This window comes from Bos mutus, chromosome 7 (assembly GCF_027580195.1).
Source record: "Bos mutus isolate GX-2022 chromosome 7, NWIPB_WYAK_1.1, whole genome shotgun sequence".
In the NCBI taxonomy this organism is placed as follows: Eukaryota; Metazoa; Chordata; class Mammalia; order Artiodactyla; family Bovidae; genus Bos; species Bos mutus.
Genome location: NC_091623.1, coordinates 47,904,061 through 47,924,366, shown reverse-complemented (window position 1 = coordinate 47,924,366; position 20,306 = coordinate 47,904,061). Strand labels below are relative to the sequence as shown.

Sequence of the window (20,306 nt, the reverse complement as noted above, 5' to 3'; positions counted from 1 at the left end):
CTCCCTGTCCTTGGGCCCCAAATGCCCCACTGATGACACAGGAAAATGCCTATACTAACCAGCAGCTTATGTAATTGGAGTGGGAAGCCCTTTCAGAAACACACACAAAATGCCCCATGTCCTCAATGTAACAGGAGGTATATGAGAGAGAAAGCTGAAATGGAGAGAGACAGTAGTCTCAACTAATTACAATTTTAAAAAAACTTACTTTGCAAATTTACAAAATTGTATGGTACACAGCTTGGACCTCTGGGTCCTCGAAGGGGTCAAGGGGTTGAGGGTCAAGCAGCTCTCTGAGGGCCTGTCGACAGTCAGGAGTCACCATGTCCTAATAACCACGTGGGGCCTGTTTGAAGTCAGTGCACTCGTGTTCTAGTGGCCACGTGGGGGTCTCTCGGTGGTCAGCCTGACGGCCGTGGCCCATCAACCACATGGAGCCCTGCTGGTGGGAAGTATGATGCTGTGTCCCAGGGTCAGAACCTCACTGCTCCAAAAGACGGTCCTACATTAATGGCCCTGTGCAGAGACTTCAATGCCCTAGAAGTTTACTTACCATTTTACAGAAATGCATGTGCTAAGCAAGATTTCTACAGGGTCAGTGAATGGGAAACCAGTCTTCTTAAATTAGATGGTCAGAGAAGGCCCCTCTCAGAAGGCAACAGTTAGCAAACAGTAAAAACAAAACTCAGTACCAAAAAACTCCTTAAAAATGCTATGCACGGACCTTGCTCTTATGATAAGAGCTCTGTGGTCTTCCTCCCCAAACCCATCACCCCAGTGGATCATGAGACAACATGAGACAAGGTCCAGCTAGGAAAAAGGCTACAAAACCTGACCACTGTCAAGATCATCAAAACAAGTGGAGTCTGAGAATCTGCAATAGTCTAGAGGAGTCCAAGATGAGACTCCAAAATATCATGTGGGACCCTGGATAGGATTCGGGAACAGTAAAACTTAAGGAAATCTGGATAAAGCATGGAATTTAGTGAGTACAGATGCATCAACACAGACAGGTTCATTAGTTGTGACGATGAACAATACCAACGTAAGACGACAAGAACCGGGGGACCTGGGTGTAGGAGACACCGGCACGCTGCGCTATCCTCACAACCCTCCCTCAAGTCGGAAACTGTTCTAAAACTTAAAAGATTATTCTAAAGATGCTGCACAGGCAAACAGCAATTTGCAACTGCTCTTTCTTAAGGTGGAATCTTCCCACCTGCACCATTTCCAGCCCTTGAAGCCCAGGAGACTCTCCTCCTCCCCCAGTTCCCAGCCTGGCCACCTAGGCCCTCAATCTGTCTACACTATACATTACAACAAAAGTCTCTGGAAAGTTCTTCTGGACTCTGGTTCTTAACAAACATTGGTCCACTGTTACTAGATCGCCACCTTCTGGCCACACATTTTACTAAACTAGCTCACTGAGAAGAGAGAGGTTTCTGAGATGTCAAAGTCATCTCCACTGTTTCTGCTGTTTCCCACACAGAAAAGTAAAAACAGAGGTGCTGACAGATGCAACAACAAGAAAGGTTAACAGTGAGAAGTAAGTTCTCATTACTGGGCTTGACAGGACCACTGTGAAGTTCCAAGCAAATAAGATATCCTCTTGCTTACTGAACTCAGCATGCTGGCTTCTTCCAAACGTAACTCCTCATCACCTGCATTCCTCCAAATCCACAGCTGTAAAGTACACCTGCCTTGCTGGGCAAGGCAGCTTCACAAGGGGAGGATGGCACACTTCATGCTCAGTGCAAACCCAGACACACTGCAGGGATCCCACCCAGAAGCTAAAGTTAGCACTGAAATGAAAACCAATCTGTCACGGTGGATGTGGCTCAGCTCATTCCATATATATACAACCCATTACTGGGATGGGTGAGGCCATAGTCCCCAGTTATTCAATCCAACCCTAATCTAGCTGTTGCTGGGAAGGTGTTTATAGATGTGGTGAAAGCTCTCAATCAGTTAACTTTAGGGGAGGGGTTCTATCCTAGACAATCTGGTGGGCCTGGTTCAATCAGCTGAAAAAACTTAAAGGTGTAATATCCGCAGCTTCCCTAAGAAGAAAGACATTCAGCCTCTGCTCAGCAGCCTCAGTTTATGAGCAAGAGGTCCATTTTCCCCTTCCAGATGGGTGGCCTTGCAAATCTGCAGTCGCTTAGCTTCCTGCAGTCTGATCACAGCTGCAGAGTCCCTGGCGCTCACTCCCTGCTGCTCTCTAGCCCCATCTGCCACCTGTAGGCTTAGAGTCAGAGCTTATCATCCCATCCTCGGGGTCTGCCCTCCGTGACAGCAAGGCCCAGCAAGCTTGCACTCGTCTCACTTGCACAGTATGACTTTCTGTGCCACACAAGACATGATCCCACCTGCCATCTCATTTGTGCCACGTTCTCTCTGTGCCACGTTCTCTCTGAAATCACCATGCCTAACAGGACCCATGAATCGAATGTGCTAGAGCTCCATGAGAAGAAGGATGGTTTTCAGGACTACAGGTACCTGGCATCATACCTGGTATAGGTGAATTCTTCAACAGCACTGTTAAAACCAGTAGCCCACAGTGCTCTGCATCTGGTCCCACCAGCCAGGCCCTCCTTCCTCCTCTCACTGCTGAGGCTCCCCCAAAGGAAAAGAGCAGTGATAAGGACTCAAAGACGTGGGTTATCAGAGGAGCTAACCAGACTGAGCTTGCAGATGGCCTTTCCTCAAGGGTCCTTCTGCTCAGCATCTGATGTTGGCTGGTACAATCTACCCTTTTTGGCCCTTTTATGTAAACAGATTACATACTGAAATCAGTCACTTAAGAGGAAAAGGAAATGAAAGGAACTGGAATAGTAACAAACATACCTCTTACAAACAAACTCTAACAACTGAAGTTAACAAGAAAAGATTATTACTTATTAGAAAAATCACTATAACAAGGAAGTAATGTCACCTGTAATGTTAGTATTAGAAAACAGAAGAATATTTTATGACTTTGGGATTTCTTAAGTAGGGCTCAAAAATAAACTTAAGGGGAAAAGTGGTGGATCTGACCACGGCAAAATTAGAGGTTTCAGTAACGGAGGCTGACAGTCTGGGAGACGTATTTGTCACTTCTAAATCAACGAGGAATGAATATCTAGAATGAATAATGAACCCCTATAATTATATCAGAGAGAAAAAAAAAAAAGCCTAGTAGAAAAACAAAAACAAACAGAACGACCAACCCACACAGAAAAATCTGCGAGACCAAAAAGCAACTACAAGGTGTCTGATATTTCACCTCACAATCAAAAAAATAAAAATACCATCAAGATACCACTGACACCCTCACATCCACATGTCCTGCCACCCACACTGGACCCGGGGGCCAGACTCAGCTATACCCTCCACACCCCACGGAGACCTGCAAGAGGATACTGCAGTCACACTGCCAAGAAAAGCAAAGGTTTTCACAATCTTTGTAGACGCTAAAAATCACACAAAAACTATGCTGCATAGTTATCAAAAATTCTGACATCCAAACGTACATCTGGAAGGTGGGCCTGGAAGACCTCGACTAAGTGCCAAGAAAACCAAGACTGATGCAGGTCCGGGCGGAGACACCAGGGCAGGTGGAGATGAAGCTAGGCAAGACCCTGAAGTGTTGGTTCTCAAATCAAGTGGAGGAAAGGGGTGAAAACACCTAACTTGGGAGCTTTCCTTCTTCTGAAAGTGTCACCAAAACCTTTCTGACCCACTTGGAAACCACAGCTCTAAAGGAAATGATAAAACCGAGTGATCTGATATTCAGCGGGTAAATACTAAGAAAAATGGTCTGAAAATATTTTTATTTACAAGCAAATGGGCAGTCGCTAGTGAGCTGAAACCAGCAGTTGCTGTATGTGATGCATCATGGTCAGTGTGCACCATGGGTGTGCTGAGTGTGACTGTGACTTTACAGGTTTTGTGCACAGACTGTTTTGATGATCACTCACCTGCATGCCAGACTGAGTAGCCCTTCTCTGCTAGGGAAGAGGTTCTAGTGCTTCCGAGCATCATGGCGACTTCTAATAACTCGATCTTCTTGCTGAACTGTACTTCCAAAATGGGGATAACCTCTGGCATCTTGGCAGATATCAAACGATAACTTATGTCTGGCTTCCCAATGAACCGCTGGCGGATGCTAATTTCATAAGGTGTGTGGACCTTGATGTCATCCACATCTTCTCTTTCAAATCTGTGCATGAGCAAAGAATCTGAGTTGTAGATTTCCAACCCAGAAACAAGGACCGTGAGCCTTCCTGGTTTAACATGAGATTCTGTTCTTTGGGAAATAACAGCAGGAACTTGGATCACTATCCCTTCTTTTCCAAAAGCTTTGGAATCAGCCATGGAGGCGTCCCACTTGGGCTTTGTCTCCGATGGCGTCTTCCAAAGCTTGGAGCTAAAGGGCCACCAAGAAGGAGACTCCAGTTCAGTCAGCAACCTAAAAAAGCAAACAAAACACAGAAAGTAGACAATCAGTTGTTTATTTTTTTTTTTTTTTTTTTTTGGAAAATTGCTTTGACCTTTATAAAGACTGTTACCATTTTATAGTTTTCTTTTCCACAAGCACTCCAAGAAGCAGCTAGAGCAGGAATTATTATCCTCGTGTTTTAAAAAAAACTGAGGCTAAGAGCAGTGGGACATTTGTCTACAGACACACAGATAACCAGGAGTAGACACACAACAAAAACATTTTCTGACTAGAATACTGCTCTTTTCACACTTGACCTGGGGTAGTTTTGACCAAAATAAATCCTGATCATAACCTTTACAGAGCTATCTAATAGAACTTTCTGCACTAATCTGTTATTTCCTAATCCAGTAATGGAGACACGTGGCTACTGGGCACCTGAAATATAGCCAAAGCAATGATGAACTGAATTTTAAACTTAATTTTAATGTGGTTAGTGGCTATCACATTGGACAACACAGCTCTAATTTAACCACTAATACATCAAGAGATAAATCTAAAAAGAAAGGAAAACAGCGGAAGCAAGAAAGGAAAAGCAAAGGAACAAAACAGCAAATCAAATAAACAGGAAACAACGAGAGAGTAGAATTATCACAACCCTATTTGTAATCGTACCAAATATAAGTGGGCTAAATTCTCTAACTAAAAGGCACATGGTCAGTCCAAATAAAACAGTTATATCCTGTTGACAAGAAGCAATGTGAAATATAAAGACACACGACAGACTGAAAGTAAAGGGACTGGAAAAGTAAAATAAAATAACATGCCAAAATAAACTTTAAGACAAGAAATGTTACTGGGAAAAGAGGGACAATGCATAATAATAAAAGGGTCCATCTAAAAAAAACAGACAATGACAGTAAACATGCATGCATCTAAAAACAGAACTTCAAAATTCATTCAGCAAAAACAGACAAAACTACAAGTTGCAGGTTTTAACAAATTTCTCTCCACAACTGATACAGCAAGAAGACAAAGGTAATTAGTAAGAATAGAGAAATTTTGAACAATAGTATTCAACCATCTCAACTGATACCTCCAAATGCTGGATGCACTCTGAAGTATATTCAGAACATAAACAATAACAACAAAAATGTTATGTAACAGAGTGGTCAAGATGGCACAGAATGAACACCTTCACTTCCTCCCACAGGTAAACCAAAATTATGACTACTTACAGAGGAACTATCAGTGAGAAGGACCTAGAGACTAGCAGAAAGCATTTCCCCAAACTGAGGATATCAAGAAGGAACTACAATGAGATGGGTAGGAGCAGTGGAGCTGCAGTATAGTTAAAACCCACATCCTCAGGTAGGTGACATATAAAAGAGTGGGCAATCACAATTGCAGAGGTTCTCTCCAAGAAGTAAGGGGTCCATACTGGGCTCCCCACCCAAATAAGCTCCATAACAACTGACTTGGAAGGTCAGCAAGTCTTGTGTGTAAGAGAGAGCTAGAGGGCTCTAGGAAAAGAGAAATGCTTCTTTTAAATGATACAAAGTATCACATGCTCAGAGACCCCGCAAAGATGGAGTAATTTCAAAGGGAGTCTAGATCAGACCTGCCCGTTACACTTGGAGAAGCCTGCCAGGGAGGCAGGAAGGCACCAGAACTTCTAGGGACACAGATGCTGGTGGCAGCCGTTTGTAGGAGCCGTTTAGGTTCTATCATGAGGATACTGAAGCTGGCAAGCGCACCAGTGGATGTACTTGTTTGGAGTCTAGACTACTGGCACTGGAACATGGCTCCACCCACCAGCAGGTGGCCAAGAGTCCTGGGACCTCCCACACTGCACAGCCATGACCCTGACAACGGCAGGCAGAGACCCCAGTCCTGGACCAACAGAGCTGTAGCCAGCCACACAAGAATCCGGCACCACCCATCAACGGGTAAGAATCAGCTCTGGGACCCCAGGCCCTACAGGCAACTACACTGGGAACAGGTTCCACTCATAATCAGGCAGGCACCAGCCCTAGGAGTCCTTGTTTCACACACTAGCAAGTACTGGGACTTGCCAGCTATTGCAGACAGCAGTCCAAGGCTGGTAGGCCCCAAAGTCAACTGTACTGGGACCAGACACCACCTACTAGGAAACTATAAAATATTTGAAGTGAATGAAACTAAAAACATGATATACAAAAATATAGTGGAATGTAAACAGAGCAGTCATGAGAGGGAAGTTCATCTTTCTCAATGCATATATTTGAAAACCTCTTGTTGTAATTCAGTTGCTCAGTCACATCCGGCTTTTTGAGACCCTATGGACTACATCACACCCCCAGGCTTCTCTGTCCTTCACTATCACCTGGAGTTTGCTCAAACTCATGTTCATTGAGTCGGTGATGTTATCCAACCATCTCTTCCTCTGCTGCCCCCTTCTCCTCCTGACCTCAATCCTTCTAAGCATTAGGGTCTTTTCTAATGAGTCAACTCTTCCCATCAGGTGGCCAAAATATCAGAGCTTCAGCTTCAGCATCAGTCCTTCCGATGAATATTCAGAGTTGATTTCCTTTAGGATTGACTACTCAATCTCCTTGCAGTTCAAGGGACTCACAAGAGTCTTCTCCAGCACCACAATTAAAAACGATCAGTTCTTCGATGCTCAGCCTTTTTATGATCCAACTCTCACATCCAGGGATGTCTACTGGAAAAACCACAGCTTTGACTATACAGACCTTTGTTGGCAAAGCAATGTCTCTGCTTTTCACTCTCTAGGTTTGTCAGCATCTTAATTTCATGGCTGCATTCATGGTCCGCAGTGATTTTGGAGCCCAGGAAAAGAAAATCTGTCACTGTTTCCACTTTTTCCCCTTCTATTTGCCATGAAGTGATGGGATCAGACGCCATTATCTTAGTTTTCTGAATGCTGAGTTTTAAGCGAGCTTGAAACTCTCCTCTTTCACCCTCATCAAGCGGCTCTTTAGGTCCTCTTCACTTTCTGCCATTAGAGTGGTATCATCTGCCTATTTGGGGTTGTTGCTAATTCTCTCAGCCATCTTGGTTCCAGCTTGTGATTCATCCCAGCCTGGCATTTTGCACGACATACTCTGCATCTAAGTTAAATAAGCAGGGTGACAATATACAGCCTTGACATACTCCTCTCCCAATTTTGAACCAGTCTGTTGATCCATGTCCAGTTCTGACTATAGCTTTTTGATCTGCATATAGGTTTCTCAGGAGACAGGTCAGGTGGCCTGGTATTCTCATCTCTTTAAGAGTTTTCCACATTTTGTTGTCATCCATACAATCAAAGGCTTTAGCATCATCAATGAAGCAGAAGCAGAAGTTTTCCTGGAATTCCCTTGCTTTCTCTATGATCCAACAAATGTTGGCAATTTGATCTCTGGTTCCTCTGCCTTTTCTATATCCAGCTTATACATCTGGAAGTTACCAGTTCATACACTGTTGAAGGCTAGCTTGAAGGATTTTGAACATGACCTTGCTAGCATGTGAAATGAGCACAACTGTCTGGTTCATTCTTTGGCATTGCCCTTTTTTGGGACTTGAATGAAAACTAACCTTTTCTAGTCCTGTGGCCATTGCTGAGTTTTCCAAATTTGCTGACATATTGAGTGCAGCACTTCAACAGCACTATCTTTTAGGATTTTAAATAATTCAGTTGGAATGTCACAACTTCCATTAGCTTTGTTCGTAGTGATGCCTCCTAAGCTCCACTGAACTTTACACTCCAGGACGTCTGGCTCTAGATGAGTGATCACACCATGGTTATCCAGGTCATCAAGATGTATTTTGTATAATTCTTCTGTGTATTCTTGCCACTTCTTTTTAATCTCCTCTGTTTTTGTTAGGTCTTCGATGTTTCTGTCCTTTATCATGCCTACCCATCTCTGCATAAAATGTTCCCTGATATCTCCAATTTTTTGGAAGAGATCGCTAGTCTTTCCCATTCTATTGTTTTCCTTTATTTCTTTGCATTGTTTACTTAAGAAGGCTTTCTCATATCTCCTTCATATTCTCTGGAACTCTGCATTCAGTTGGATATATCATTCCCTTTCTCCCTTGCCTTTCACCTCTCTTCTTTTCTCAGCTATTTGTAAAGCCTCCTCAGACCACCACTTTGCCTTCGTGCATTTCTTTTTCATTGGGATGGTTTTGATCAACACATCCTGTACAATACTAGGAACCTCCACCCATAGTTCTTCAGGCACTCTGTCTACCATATCTAACCCTTGAATCTATTCTTCACCTCCACTGTATAATCATAAGGATTTGATTTAGGCCAGGCCTGAATGGCCTAGTGGTTCTTCCCTATTTTCTTCAATTTAAGCCTGAATTTTGAGGAGATCATGAAAACTTCTTAGGAAGGTTTAAAATCAGTGGTCTAAGCCTCTACCTCAAAAAGCTATAAATTATACACAAAGAAAGTAGAAGGAAAAGTAGGAAACAATGAAAAGGAACACAGAAAAATTATGAAACATTATCTCTGAAGTAATTTTAAAAATTAAACCCCTAGCAAGAAATAATAAAGAAAAAAATTGAATGAGAGGGAGCAAACAACCTAAAAAGTAAAATAGGCTTAAGTAATTTTATTTTTATTTTTTAATAAAATTTTATTTAAATTGGAGGCTAATTACTTTACAATATTGTATTGGTTTTGCCATACATTGACATGAATCCGCCACAGGTAACTGTGTTCCCCATCCTGAACCCCCCTCCCACCTCCCTCCCCATACCATCCCTCTGGGTCATCCCAGTGCACCAGCCCCGAGCATCCTGTATCCTGCATCAAACCTGGACTGGCAATTCGTTTCACATATGATACATGTTTCAATGCCATTCTCCCAAATCATCCCACCCTCGCCCTCCCCCACAGAGTCCAAAAGACTGTTCTGTACATCTATGTCTCTTTTGCTGTCTCGCATACAGGGTTATCGTTACCATCTTTCTAAATTCCATATATATACGTTAGTATACTGAATTGGTGTTTTTCTTCCTGACTTACTTCACTCTGTATAATAGGCTCCAGTTTCATCCACCTCATTAGAACTGATTCAAATGTATTCTTTTTAATGGCTGAGTAATACTCCATTGTGTATCTGTACCACAGCTTTCTTATCCGTTCGTCTGCTGATGGACATCTAGGTTGCTTCCATACCCTGCATATTGTAAACAGTGTTGCGATGAACATTGGGGTACACGTGGCTCTTTCAATTCTGGTTTCCTCGGTGTGTATGCCCAGCAGTGGGATTGCTGGATCATATGGCAGTTCTATTTCCAGTTTTTTAAGGAATCTCCACACTGTTCTCCATAGTGGCTGTACTAGTTTGCATTCCCACCAACAGTGTAAGAGGGCTCCCTTTTCTCCACACCCTCTCCAGCTGTTATTGTTTGTAGACTTTTGGATAGCAGCCATTCTGATTGGCATGAAATGGTACCTCATTGTGGTTTTGATTTGCATTTCTCTGATAATGAGTGATGTTGAGCATCTTTTCATGTGTTTGTTAGCCATCTGTATGTCTTCTTTGAAGAAATGTCTGTTTAGTTCTTTGGCCCATTTTTTGATTGGGTCGTTTATTTTTCTGGAATTGAGCTGCAGGAGTTGCTTGTATATTTTTGAGATTAATTTTTTGTCAGTTGCTTCATTTGCTATTATTTTCTCCCATTCTGAAGGCTGTCTTTTCACCTCGCTATAGTTTCCTTTGTTGTGCAGAAGCTTTTAAGTTTAATTAGGTCCCATTTGTTTATTTTTGCTTTTATTTCCAATATTCTGGGAGGTGGGTCATAGAGGATCCTGCTGTGATTTACGTCAGAGAGTGTTTTGCCTATGTTCTCCTCTAGGAGTTTTATAGTTTCTGGTCTTACGTTTAGATCTTTAATCCATTTTGAATTTATTTTGGTGTATGGTGTTAGAAAGTGTTCTAGTTTCATTCTTTTTTAAGTGGTTGACCAGTTTTCCCAGCACCACTTATTAAAGAGATTGTCTTTTCTCCATTGTATATTCTTGCCTCCTTTGTCAAAGATAAGGTGTCCACAGGTGTGTGGATTTATCTCTGGGCTTTCTATTTTGTTCCAATGATCTATATTTCTGTCTTTGTGCCAGTACCATACTGTCTTGATGACTGTGGCTTTGTAGTAAAGCCTGAAGTCAGGCAGGTTGATCCCTCCAGTTCCATTCTTCTTTCTCAAGATTGCTTTGGCTATTCGAGGTTTTTTATATTTCCATACAAATTGTGAAATTATTTGTTCTAGCTCTGTGAAAAATACCGTTGGTAGCTTGATAGGGATTGCATTGAATCTATAGATTACTTTGGGTGGTATACTCATTTTCACTATACTGATTCTTCCGATCCATGAACACAGTATACTTCTCCATCTATTAGTGTCCTCTTTGATTTCAGTGTAAGTAATTTTATATTCATCAATTATTACATTGTTAAGATGGCAAAACTCTCCCAAAATGACACATTCAGCCCAATTTCTATCAAAAGCCCAACTGGCTTTTGTGTAGCAACTGGCTAGCTGATCCTAAAATTCACATGAAAATGCAAGGGACCCAGAACAGCCAACAATCTTGAAATAGAAGAACAAAGTTAGATTCCTATTACCTGACTGCAAAACTTACTACAAAGCTATAGAAATGAAGATGGTGTAGTGCTGGTATAAAGTTATGTATATGAATGAAATATAGTAATTTTCATAATTCAATAATAACATAATAATTCAGAGTTCAGAAACAAACCTTGACATTTATGGGCAATTGATTATCAACAAGGGTGACAAGACAATTCAATGGGGAAACATATCTTTTCAACAAACATTGCTGATACAACTGGATATCCATAAAACAAACTGGTCCCATTCTCATGCCTTTTTCAAAAATGAACTCAAAGTTAATCATATATAAGAGCTAAAACTAGAAAAACTCTTAGAAGAAAGTACAAGAGTAAATCTTTGCAACCTGGGATTAGACAAGAGATTCTTAGATATGACATCAAAAGTGAAACAATATTAAGGGAAAAACAGATACATCACACTTCATCAAAATTAAAAATTTTCATATTTCAAAAAAACAATTAAGAAAGGGAAATGACAATCCACAGAATAGGAGAAGATATCTGTAAGTCATATGTCTGATAAAGGGACTTATATCCAGAATATATAAACAATTCTTATAACTCTAGAATAACAATAATAAATGATCAAAGGACTTGAAAATAATATATACATATGAACAAAAAGCACATGAAAAGATGCTCACTACTGTGAGGAAATGAAAATGGATACCACAATGAGATACCACTTCACACCCACTAGGATGGCTATCATTTTAAAAAAAGGCAATAACAAGTATTAGTGAGGATGTGGAGAAAACAGAACTCTCATACATTACTGGCAGGAATGCAAAATGGTGCAACTATTTTGAAAAACAATTTCTCAGCTTCTAAAAATGTTAAACAAAGACCCAGCAACTTCCCTCCCAGAGGAAATGAAAATATGTACCTATACAAACACTTGTACATGAGTATCCATAGCAGCATTATTAATAATAACGACAAAGTAGAAACAACACGTGTACCATTGGGTAGGGAGTCCCATGGTAGTCTAGTGGTTAGGATTCGGTGCTTTCACTGCCGTGGCCAGGTTCAGTCTGGGGACTTGAGATTCCACAAACCATGTGGTGCCCTCCCCGGCAAAAGACTAAAAACTAGTCAATGGGTAAACAAAATGTGACAGATCTACAGAACAGTGTTACTCAGAAATACACAGTAATAAAGTACATCCTACTACATGAATGAATCTCAAAAACCATAATGCTAGCTGAAAGGAGCCAGGCATATATTAACTCTGCAGAAAGACAAACCCATACAATACACAACGAGAGCAGATTAGTGGTGACCTGGGCTATGCTAAGAACAGACAGTGACAGCAACTGGGCTTGAGGCAACTTTTGAGGGTGACAGAAGTGTCCTAAAATTGGACTCTAGTTACATTCACTTAACTCTGTAAAGTAACTAAAAATCACTGAATTGTTCACATAAAATGAGTGAATTTTATGGTATGTAAGTTAGAAAGCTGTTCTAAAACATCTACAATAGACAAACAGCAGTAAAACATTAGAACATTTAGAATAGGCAGAAAAAAACATTAGCCACAAAGGAACAATAAATTCTCTCTAGCAATAACATATGCAAAGAGGACAATGGAAAACATCTTCAAAATGTTGAGCTGAATTTGGCTTAACTGTGAAAAGCCAAATTACCATTCAGAGTGTCAGTAAAATAAAGGCATATTTCAATATATGAAGACTGAGACAATGCTACTTACTCATAGAACCCAATGAAAACATAATGAATTCTAAAAATTCATTATGTAATCCTTATTTTACCACAGAATGTGAGGAAGTGGTAAAGATCTGATTGAAGAATGGCATGGCTGTTAAATGAGTATTAGGGAACCAGGACTCTTAACTCCCTCCCAAGAGGCAGCTGTAAATAAAGCCTCTGGACACCAACTGCACTGATGAGACTTTCTCCAGTGACTCTGAGCTTCTGTGCCTCGCCTTGCTTCTGCTCTATAGTGTGGGCTTTACCTGGAATTTGTCTGCAGACCATTCACCCAACAGTCATATTTAAAAGGTAATAAAAGGTGACAGGGGCTGTCCCTGAATACCTGAGGTTATATAATTTAAGGTTTACAATCCTAGATATTACTCCCTGCTAAATAATTGGATTAAAAATGTCACAACATGCTTAAAGATGGAACAGCTTAACGTTCAGTAGTATACTAATTGCAATGGATTGAAACTCATCAAATACTTTTAGATCCAGGAATTCAAAAGGATGTTAAAAATTATAACAACATTTTTTAATGATGATAAAGAACAAAATCATTACTTTGAAAACTGCTAAATACAGAAAAACAATGAAATTTGCTCTAGAATGAAATGGTCACATGAAGGGCATCATCTATTCATAAAAGCCATATAGACAGTGAGTACAGGGAAGATGGTGGAATAGGAAGCTGCAGAAATCTGTCCCTCCAGCAAAACAAATAAACTGGCAGAACTGTCTGAAGCAACTACCGTGGAACTCTGGTCAAGGAGAACATTTGCAGCATCCAGAGGAAGTTGACGCAGAGACAGTGAATTTCAAGCAACTTCTGCTTTCAAGCAGTAGCAGCTACCATCCCCCACCCCACAAAACCATAGCTCACAGCTGTGGAACAGCAGCAAGTATTCCTAGTGTGGCCTGTTGGAGCCAGGGTGGGCAACAATGACCTTTCCTCCAAAAACTGAGACTGTTGAGTTTTGACTGGGGCTTTCGATTGCTGAGAGGCTGGCACAGAGTTCTCTACCACCATGGGCTGGAGTGCTCCCCAGTCAGGAGGGAATTTAAAGAAAGAAGATCTATTTATTTTTTCTTTCTTGGGAGCTTCAGTGGCCACACTTAACAAGGAATACACGCTTTGCAAAAATAGTCTGGAGTAGTCACAAAAAGTCAGTTCCAACCCTCAACAAGCAAAAACCACCAACCCCTGAGGTACAGGAGAATTAGATTTCCAGAGTGTTATCATTCAGCTTGGGCTGCAACAGACTGGTAGCTTAAGCAACAAATATTTATTTCTTACAGTTTTGGAGGCTAAAAAGTCCAAGATCAGCATTACAACAGATGTGGTTTTTGCTCAGAGCTCTTTCCCTGGCTTTCAGTCACTTTCTCTCCAGCTTCTTCCTTCTCTGTAAAGACACTAATCCCATCATGGAGGCTACACCCTCCTGACCTCATCTAAACTTTACCTTCCAAAGGCCCCACCTCCTAACACCATCACACTGGTGGTTTAGACTTAATACATGAATTTCAGGGACACATACATTCAGTCCATAACAGAGTTCTGAAAACATAATCTTCAAAATATGTAGTTCTGAAGACAAAATTACAAATATACAAAGAAAGAGGAAAATATGCCCCATTCACAGAAAATAAAGAAAGCCCAGACATTTGAATTATCAGTCAAAGACATTAGACCAACTGTCTTAAATATGTTCAAAGAGCTAAAGGAAATTATGGACAAAGAACTGAAAAAAATCAGAATAACAATACATAAGCAAAGAATCTCAATAAAAAGATAGAAATTATGAAAAGAAACCAAACAAATTTTAGAGCTGAAAAGTAACAGTAGCTGAAATAAAAAACTCACTACAGGAAGTCAAAAGCAGATCTGAGCAGGGAGAATAAAGGATAAGCAAATTTGAAGGTCAAACATTTGAAATTTTCTAGTCTGAGGAGCAGAAAGAAAAAAGAAGAAAAATGCTGCTGCTGCTTGCTGCTGCTAAGTCACTTCAGTCGTGTGTGACTCTGTGTGACCCCATAGACGGCAGCCCACCAGGCTTCCCTGTCCCTGGGATTCTCCAGGCAAGAACACTGGAGTGGGTTGCCATTTCCTTCTCCAATGCATGAAAGTGAAAAGTGAAAGTGAAGTCGCTCAGTCGTGTCCAACTCTTAGCAACCCCACGGACTGCAGCGTACCAGGCTCCTCTGTCCATGTTATTTTCCAGGCAACAGTACTGGAGTGGGGTGCCACCGTCTTCTCCAGAAGAAAAATGAACAGAACCTAAAGAAACTATGGGACACCATCAAGCAGATCAACACATGTATTACAGGAATTCCAGATGGACACAAAAGGGGCAGAAAATATATTTGATTTGAAACTTCTCAAATCTGGTGAAAACCATGAATAGACACATCCAAGAAGCTCAAAAAACTCCATGGAGAATAAAAAAGAAACACATTATGATCAAATTGCTGAAACTTCAAAGACAGAAACAAAAATTTAAAGCAGCAAGAGTGACTCGCCATCTACAAAGAATTCACAGTAAGTAACATGCACTGTAACCAACCCACCAAGCAGCTGACTGAACACCCTGGAGAAAGATGCCACAGTGGAGACTCAGTGCTGACCGCTGCTGCCATGGGACTGCAGGGCAGTGGCAATCGCCAAGCCGGCCTTGATAAGTGGAGTTCGTGCTTCAGTGCCCAAACACAGCCTCCTCCACCCTGTTGCCGTTGTGCTCATGGGCCCACTGGGCAATAACAGGATGGACTGGAGAAACAGGCTGACTGGTGTCCAGAGAATGGGTCTTCCTATTCGTTTGGTTACTAAAATTCTCTTCTGCTGAGGAGACGCTTTGGTGACCCCTCACGTGGGACATATCTTCACCTTTCTGCCCATTCAGAAAGACTATTCATCCAATTCTACCCCAGACCTGCTCGTCATCAAGTTTCCAATCATGTTTCTTCCCATCCCTGAACCTCCAGCCAAACCACTTTGCCACAACCAATCAGAACACAGTTCAGCCTCCGGCCATCCCTCCTTCCAAGCAGACTGTTGACCAGAATGCTGCTTATCGTCACTAATCCCAGAAGAGGACTCCAAACACCTCCCCACAGCACCGTGGTGTTGGAGTCAGCATGAAACACAACACAGTTAAGCGCTGGATAGAGCAACGCCTTACTGAGTTTTATTTACATAGAGAAGAGACAGAGCAAGATCAGTTCCAATAATAGGCACAGGTCCCTCATGGTCAGCAGGTCCCTCCAGCAGCCAATGGACAGCAACTGGCTCGTGCACACCCCTCAGTACCATAATGGAAGGACCCTTCCCCTTCCCCCACGGAGTCTGAACATCTTGAAAGACTGGGTATGCTTGAGAACCACTAATGTACAGGCTTAAGCAGAGCAAAAGATCACTGGTAGAGATTGTAACAAGGAAAGTTATTCCCCCAAAAGCATGGCACAGGTTGTGGGGTTTTTTTTTACCTCTTGATAATAAAGTGTTCTAGCCCCAAGGCCCACTCTTAAGAGGCAAAGTAGGGGTAAAAAGACTGCATACACAAGACTGCGTTTCCCAACACAAATGAACCAGAAGCACTGCTTGTGGTTCTGTCCACTGGGAGGATTTCCCTTCACCACTGTCCTTTAGGATGTCCCAGGGAGAAACCGTCCTGCTACTACTCTCCTCCTCTGGGTAGTGCCTACATATCCTGCAACTAGGCCCCAGTGTTTCCTCCTCAGTCAACTGATTACAGGGCATTCCCCAAGTACGGAATGGTTGGGAAACAGAAGGCAGGGTACCAGAAAAGGGTGGGAGGAGCATGCATGTGGGCCAATTCCTCATGCATCTTAACCTGTGCCTTCAGGGCCTACTTGAGCCCAATCTTTTGTATCCCAATTTTTGTGGGATACAGTTGATGATGGGGTACTGCTAAGTATACCCAACTTCATGAATGGTGAGTCAGATAACAACCACTCAAGATGGCAGCTGAACTTGTATAGTAGCTTGGTGGCCTGTGGTTGTGTTCTGTCTCTACTAATGCCCAGCAGCAGGCCAAGAGCTGATTCTCAAAAGGAGTAGTTATCTGCAGAGGATAGCAGGGCTTTGTTCCAAAATCCTAAAGGTGTGTACAGAAATTCCCTAGAAAGGTTTGCAAAAGGCTCCAAAGAGCACACCTGCCACTCACACATCACATACCAATGGATCATGTGACCCCAGTGGCAGAGCGGCTCTGCGGCGTCTGGACCTGCTTCAGAGCCTTCTCTTGTTCTAGGCCCTACTCAAACCAGCAGCTTCTCAGGCACTTGGTAAATGTGCCCGAGTAAGACATCCAAATGAGGAACATGTTGCTTCAAATGCTAAGAAGCACTGCGCCTCCTTTTTGGTTGTAGGAAGAGTCAGATGCAACAACCTACCCTTCACCATACAGGAGATACTTCAATGAGCCATATACCATGGGATTTCTAAAAATTTCACTGCAGTAGAAGGCCCTTGAATTTCTGTCAGATTTCCCATCCTCTGATATGCAAATGTCTTATGAGTCTAGAGTAGTTGCTACTTCTTACTCACTAAGTACAATCAGCATTAACATCATGTCATCTTGTGGAAGAGAAAGCATCAAGACCTTTGTGAACTAAATCATGACACAGGGCTGAAAAGTTGGTATACCCTTGAAGTAGGACAGTGAAGGTGTACTGCTGGCCTTGTCAGCTGATAAAAACTGCTTCTCGTGGTCTTTACTAACAGGGATGGAAAAAAAAACTTACCAGATCAGATGCTGCATACCAGACACCAGAGGATATGCTTGTTAATCTGCTCAAGCAGTAAAACTACATCTGGAATGCCAACTGTAATTATAGTCACTACCTGGTTAAGTTTAAGATGTCCTGCAAGACCCATATTCTTTTCCATAGCCAAATACTTGAGCTGAATGGAGATGGGGTAGGACTTACTATCCAAGTTCTTGATACTTGGTGGTACTCATCTCTATAATCCCTCCAGGGAAGCGAAATTGCTTTTGGTTTACTAATTTTCTAGGTATAAGCAGTTCTACTGGTTTTTACTTAGGTCTTTTCCACCAGAATATCTCTCATTCCACAGGTCATGGAACCAGTGTAGGGATTCTGACAGTTCCTGAATATGTCTATTCCAATTACATACTTCAGAACTACGAAAAATTACCACAGAATGGGTCAGAGGTCATCTCATTGTAAGATGAACCTGAGCTAAAATTCCACTGATCATCTGACCTCCAAAAGCCCCTAGATGAACCACAGTGATGTTTTGGATCTCCTAGAATCAGTTTTGGAGAAGGCAATGGCATTCTTGGAGAAGGCATGCCTTCTCCAATGGCACCCCACTCCAGTACTCTTGCCTGGAAAATCCCATGGACGGAGGAGCCTGGTGGGCTGCAATCCATGGGGTCGATAAGAGTCAGACACAACTTCACTTTCACTTTTCACTTTCATGCATTGGAGAAGGAAATGGCAACCCACTCCAGTGTTCTTGCCTGGAGAATCCCAGGGATGGGGGAGCCTGGTGGGCTGCCGTCTATGGGGTCGCACAGAGTCAGACACGACTGATGCAACTTAGCAGCAGCTTAGCAGAATCAGTTTTAGTTGACAGCTAGTGTCTAGTGTGAAAGTGCTTAGTCTCTCAGTCATGTCCGACTCTTTGAGACCCCATGGACTATAGCCTGCCAGGCTCCTCTGTCCATGAAATTTTCTAGGCAAGAATACTGAAGTGGGTTGTCATTTCCTTCTCCAAGTGTCTAGCAGTCCCTGACAATCTGATTATTTCCTTTTCTCCAGTGCACGGTCACCCTGGTAAAATGCCACAGGTCTCTCGGGGGGAAAGCTGGGATAAAGATGAACAGTACAAAATTTGATAGCGTACTGAGATCCTTCCACAAGATGACAGACCCACCTTCCCCATTGTTCAAGGTGGTTCAAGTCTAGAAATCGATTAAGAAGCAATGACTTTTTTAAAAAATTCAATTTAGATGTTGTTCACATCACCTACAACTCTTCTGCTTAACAGTTCGAGTAAGAATTGAGTCAACTGCCTAACTATTTCTCTTCTAGGGGCACATGATCAAGTGGCCAACTGACTCCCAGGTCTCTGGGAATCAGATTATTCTGATTGCTTGTTTTGACTCTGCTGTCGATTATGGTAACCACCCCTACTTGTCTTTGGTGATTTAAGTGCTACCACTTAGCCCTGCCACCCCAAACTCCAATTATCCCTGCTCAGTTAAGGATCCCTGTTCAGTGGCAGCAGTTCCCACTGTAATTTCTGGCCTGCAGAGAAGAGCAACCACACAGCTCTTCAAGGATGCTGGGACTCCTCTTAAAAATGTATTTCCCATAGTCAAGGTGCAAAGTGTGTCTTCCTTGGACCCTGTCAGGGTAGATGAGGAGATCTCACATAATACATCTACTCTACCATTCCAATCTTCCTCAGTCTTCCTGTGAGTATACTCCCTATACTTCCTCGGAGATGCTTCCTCTGGAGTATACCAAGGCAGTTCTAGCATTCCAAACTTCATTTAGTCTAGGCTGCCTTTCAGTCCACATCTCATCCAACCAACCGTTAGAGCCTTTCTAACTTCTCGAGCTACAGCAACAAATCCAAGATCTCTGTTTAGCAAGCCCCCATTTCAGGAAACTCAGCCACATCCAACTTCATATTCCTCTCATCCAACTTCATATGCCTCTCACCACTGACCCACACCCAAGATATCCATACCCACACATATTCTTAAGATCTCTGTCTGTAAAAACTAGAAAAATCATGTGGTTCTTTTAAAGTGTTGTGCACCTCCTTTTGTAGGTCACACTTTGGGCTTCATCTTTTGGGATCTGCTGAGACTTAAGCCTTAACAATATACTTAGAAGCACAGAGGGATGGTGAGGGTAGGTCTTGAGGAGAATCTGCGTTGTCCTGCAAAGCAATTATCTCAGGGGAGGCCATTACAGATTCCTCAGGCAAAGTGTGGTTAATCACCCCAGATAGGGATGGAAGGGCTGCTTTTAGTGGCAAAGAAGACTCATCAGAATTTAGAGGTTCTCTTCTTTCAGTTTCATCAGGACCTTTCCATGTGTCCACATTCTAATTTTCAGGATCCCATTTCATTCCTATTAATACCCTTGGTTTAACAGCAGACACCATGCAAAGTTGGGATTTCAATTTACATGATTCAGTCACTCGCAGGACGACACTCTGGATCTGATTTTCAGCAATCTCAGTTGTGCAGCTCTGGGAGCTAAGGTTTTCTTTCAGGGCAGATATAGCAGTGTTCAGGTCACTACGGGCCACCTGAACTCATCCCTTCCTTTCCATACTTTGTCCAGTGCAGTCAGAGCAGCCAGCCAATTTCATTACCTATCAGCATGTCAAAAATGTTATTAGAAAAAAAAAAAGTTATTAGGTATCAAATGCATGGTCACTCAGAGCCTTTTACAAATATTTGATTATGCGCAGCCCACGATGATATTTCATGTATCACCACTGCCACATCACCATTGTCTCCTATACC

At 42.2% G+C, this 20,306-nt stretch overlaps 1 protein-coding gene across 3 annotated transcripts in view; it reads right to left on the bottom strand.

Moving 5' to 3' along the window:
* The window catches only part of SNAP47 (synaptosome associated protein 47), a 76,554-nt gene that overhangs the window by 31,278 nt on the left and 24,970 nt on the right, over nucleotides 1-20,306 (bottom strand). For 2 of the 3 annotated variants that reach the window (XR_011464745.1, XM_005893878.3), the window contains exon 3: nucleotides 3,960-4,450. Coding sequence is in view for 2 of the 3 variants with exons in the window: in XM_005893878.3 (XP_005893940.3) it covers nucleotides 3,960-4,450 (491 nt within the window). In the remaining variant the exon portion in view is untranslated. The remainder of the gene's footprint in view (nucleotides 1-3,959; nucleotides 4,451-20,306) is intronic. The other variant, XM_070373438.1, reaches the window with a different exon arrangement.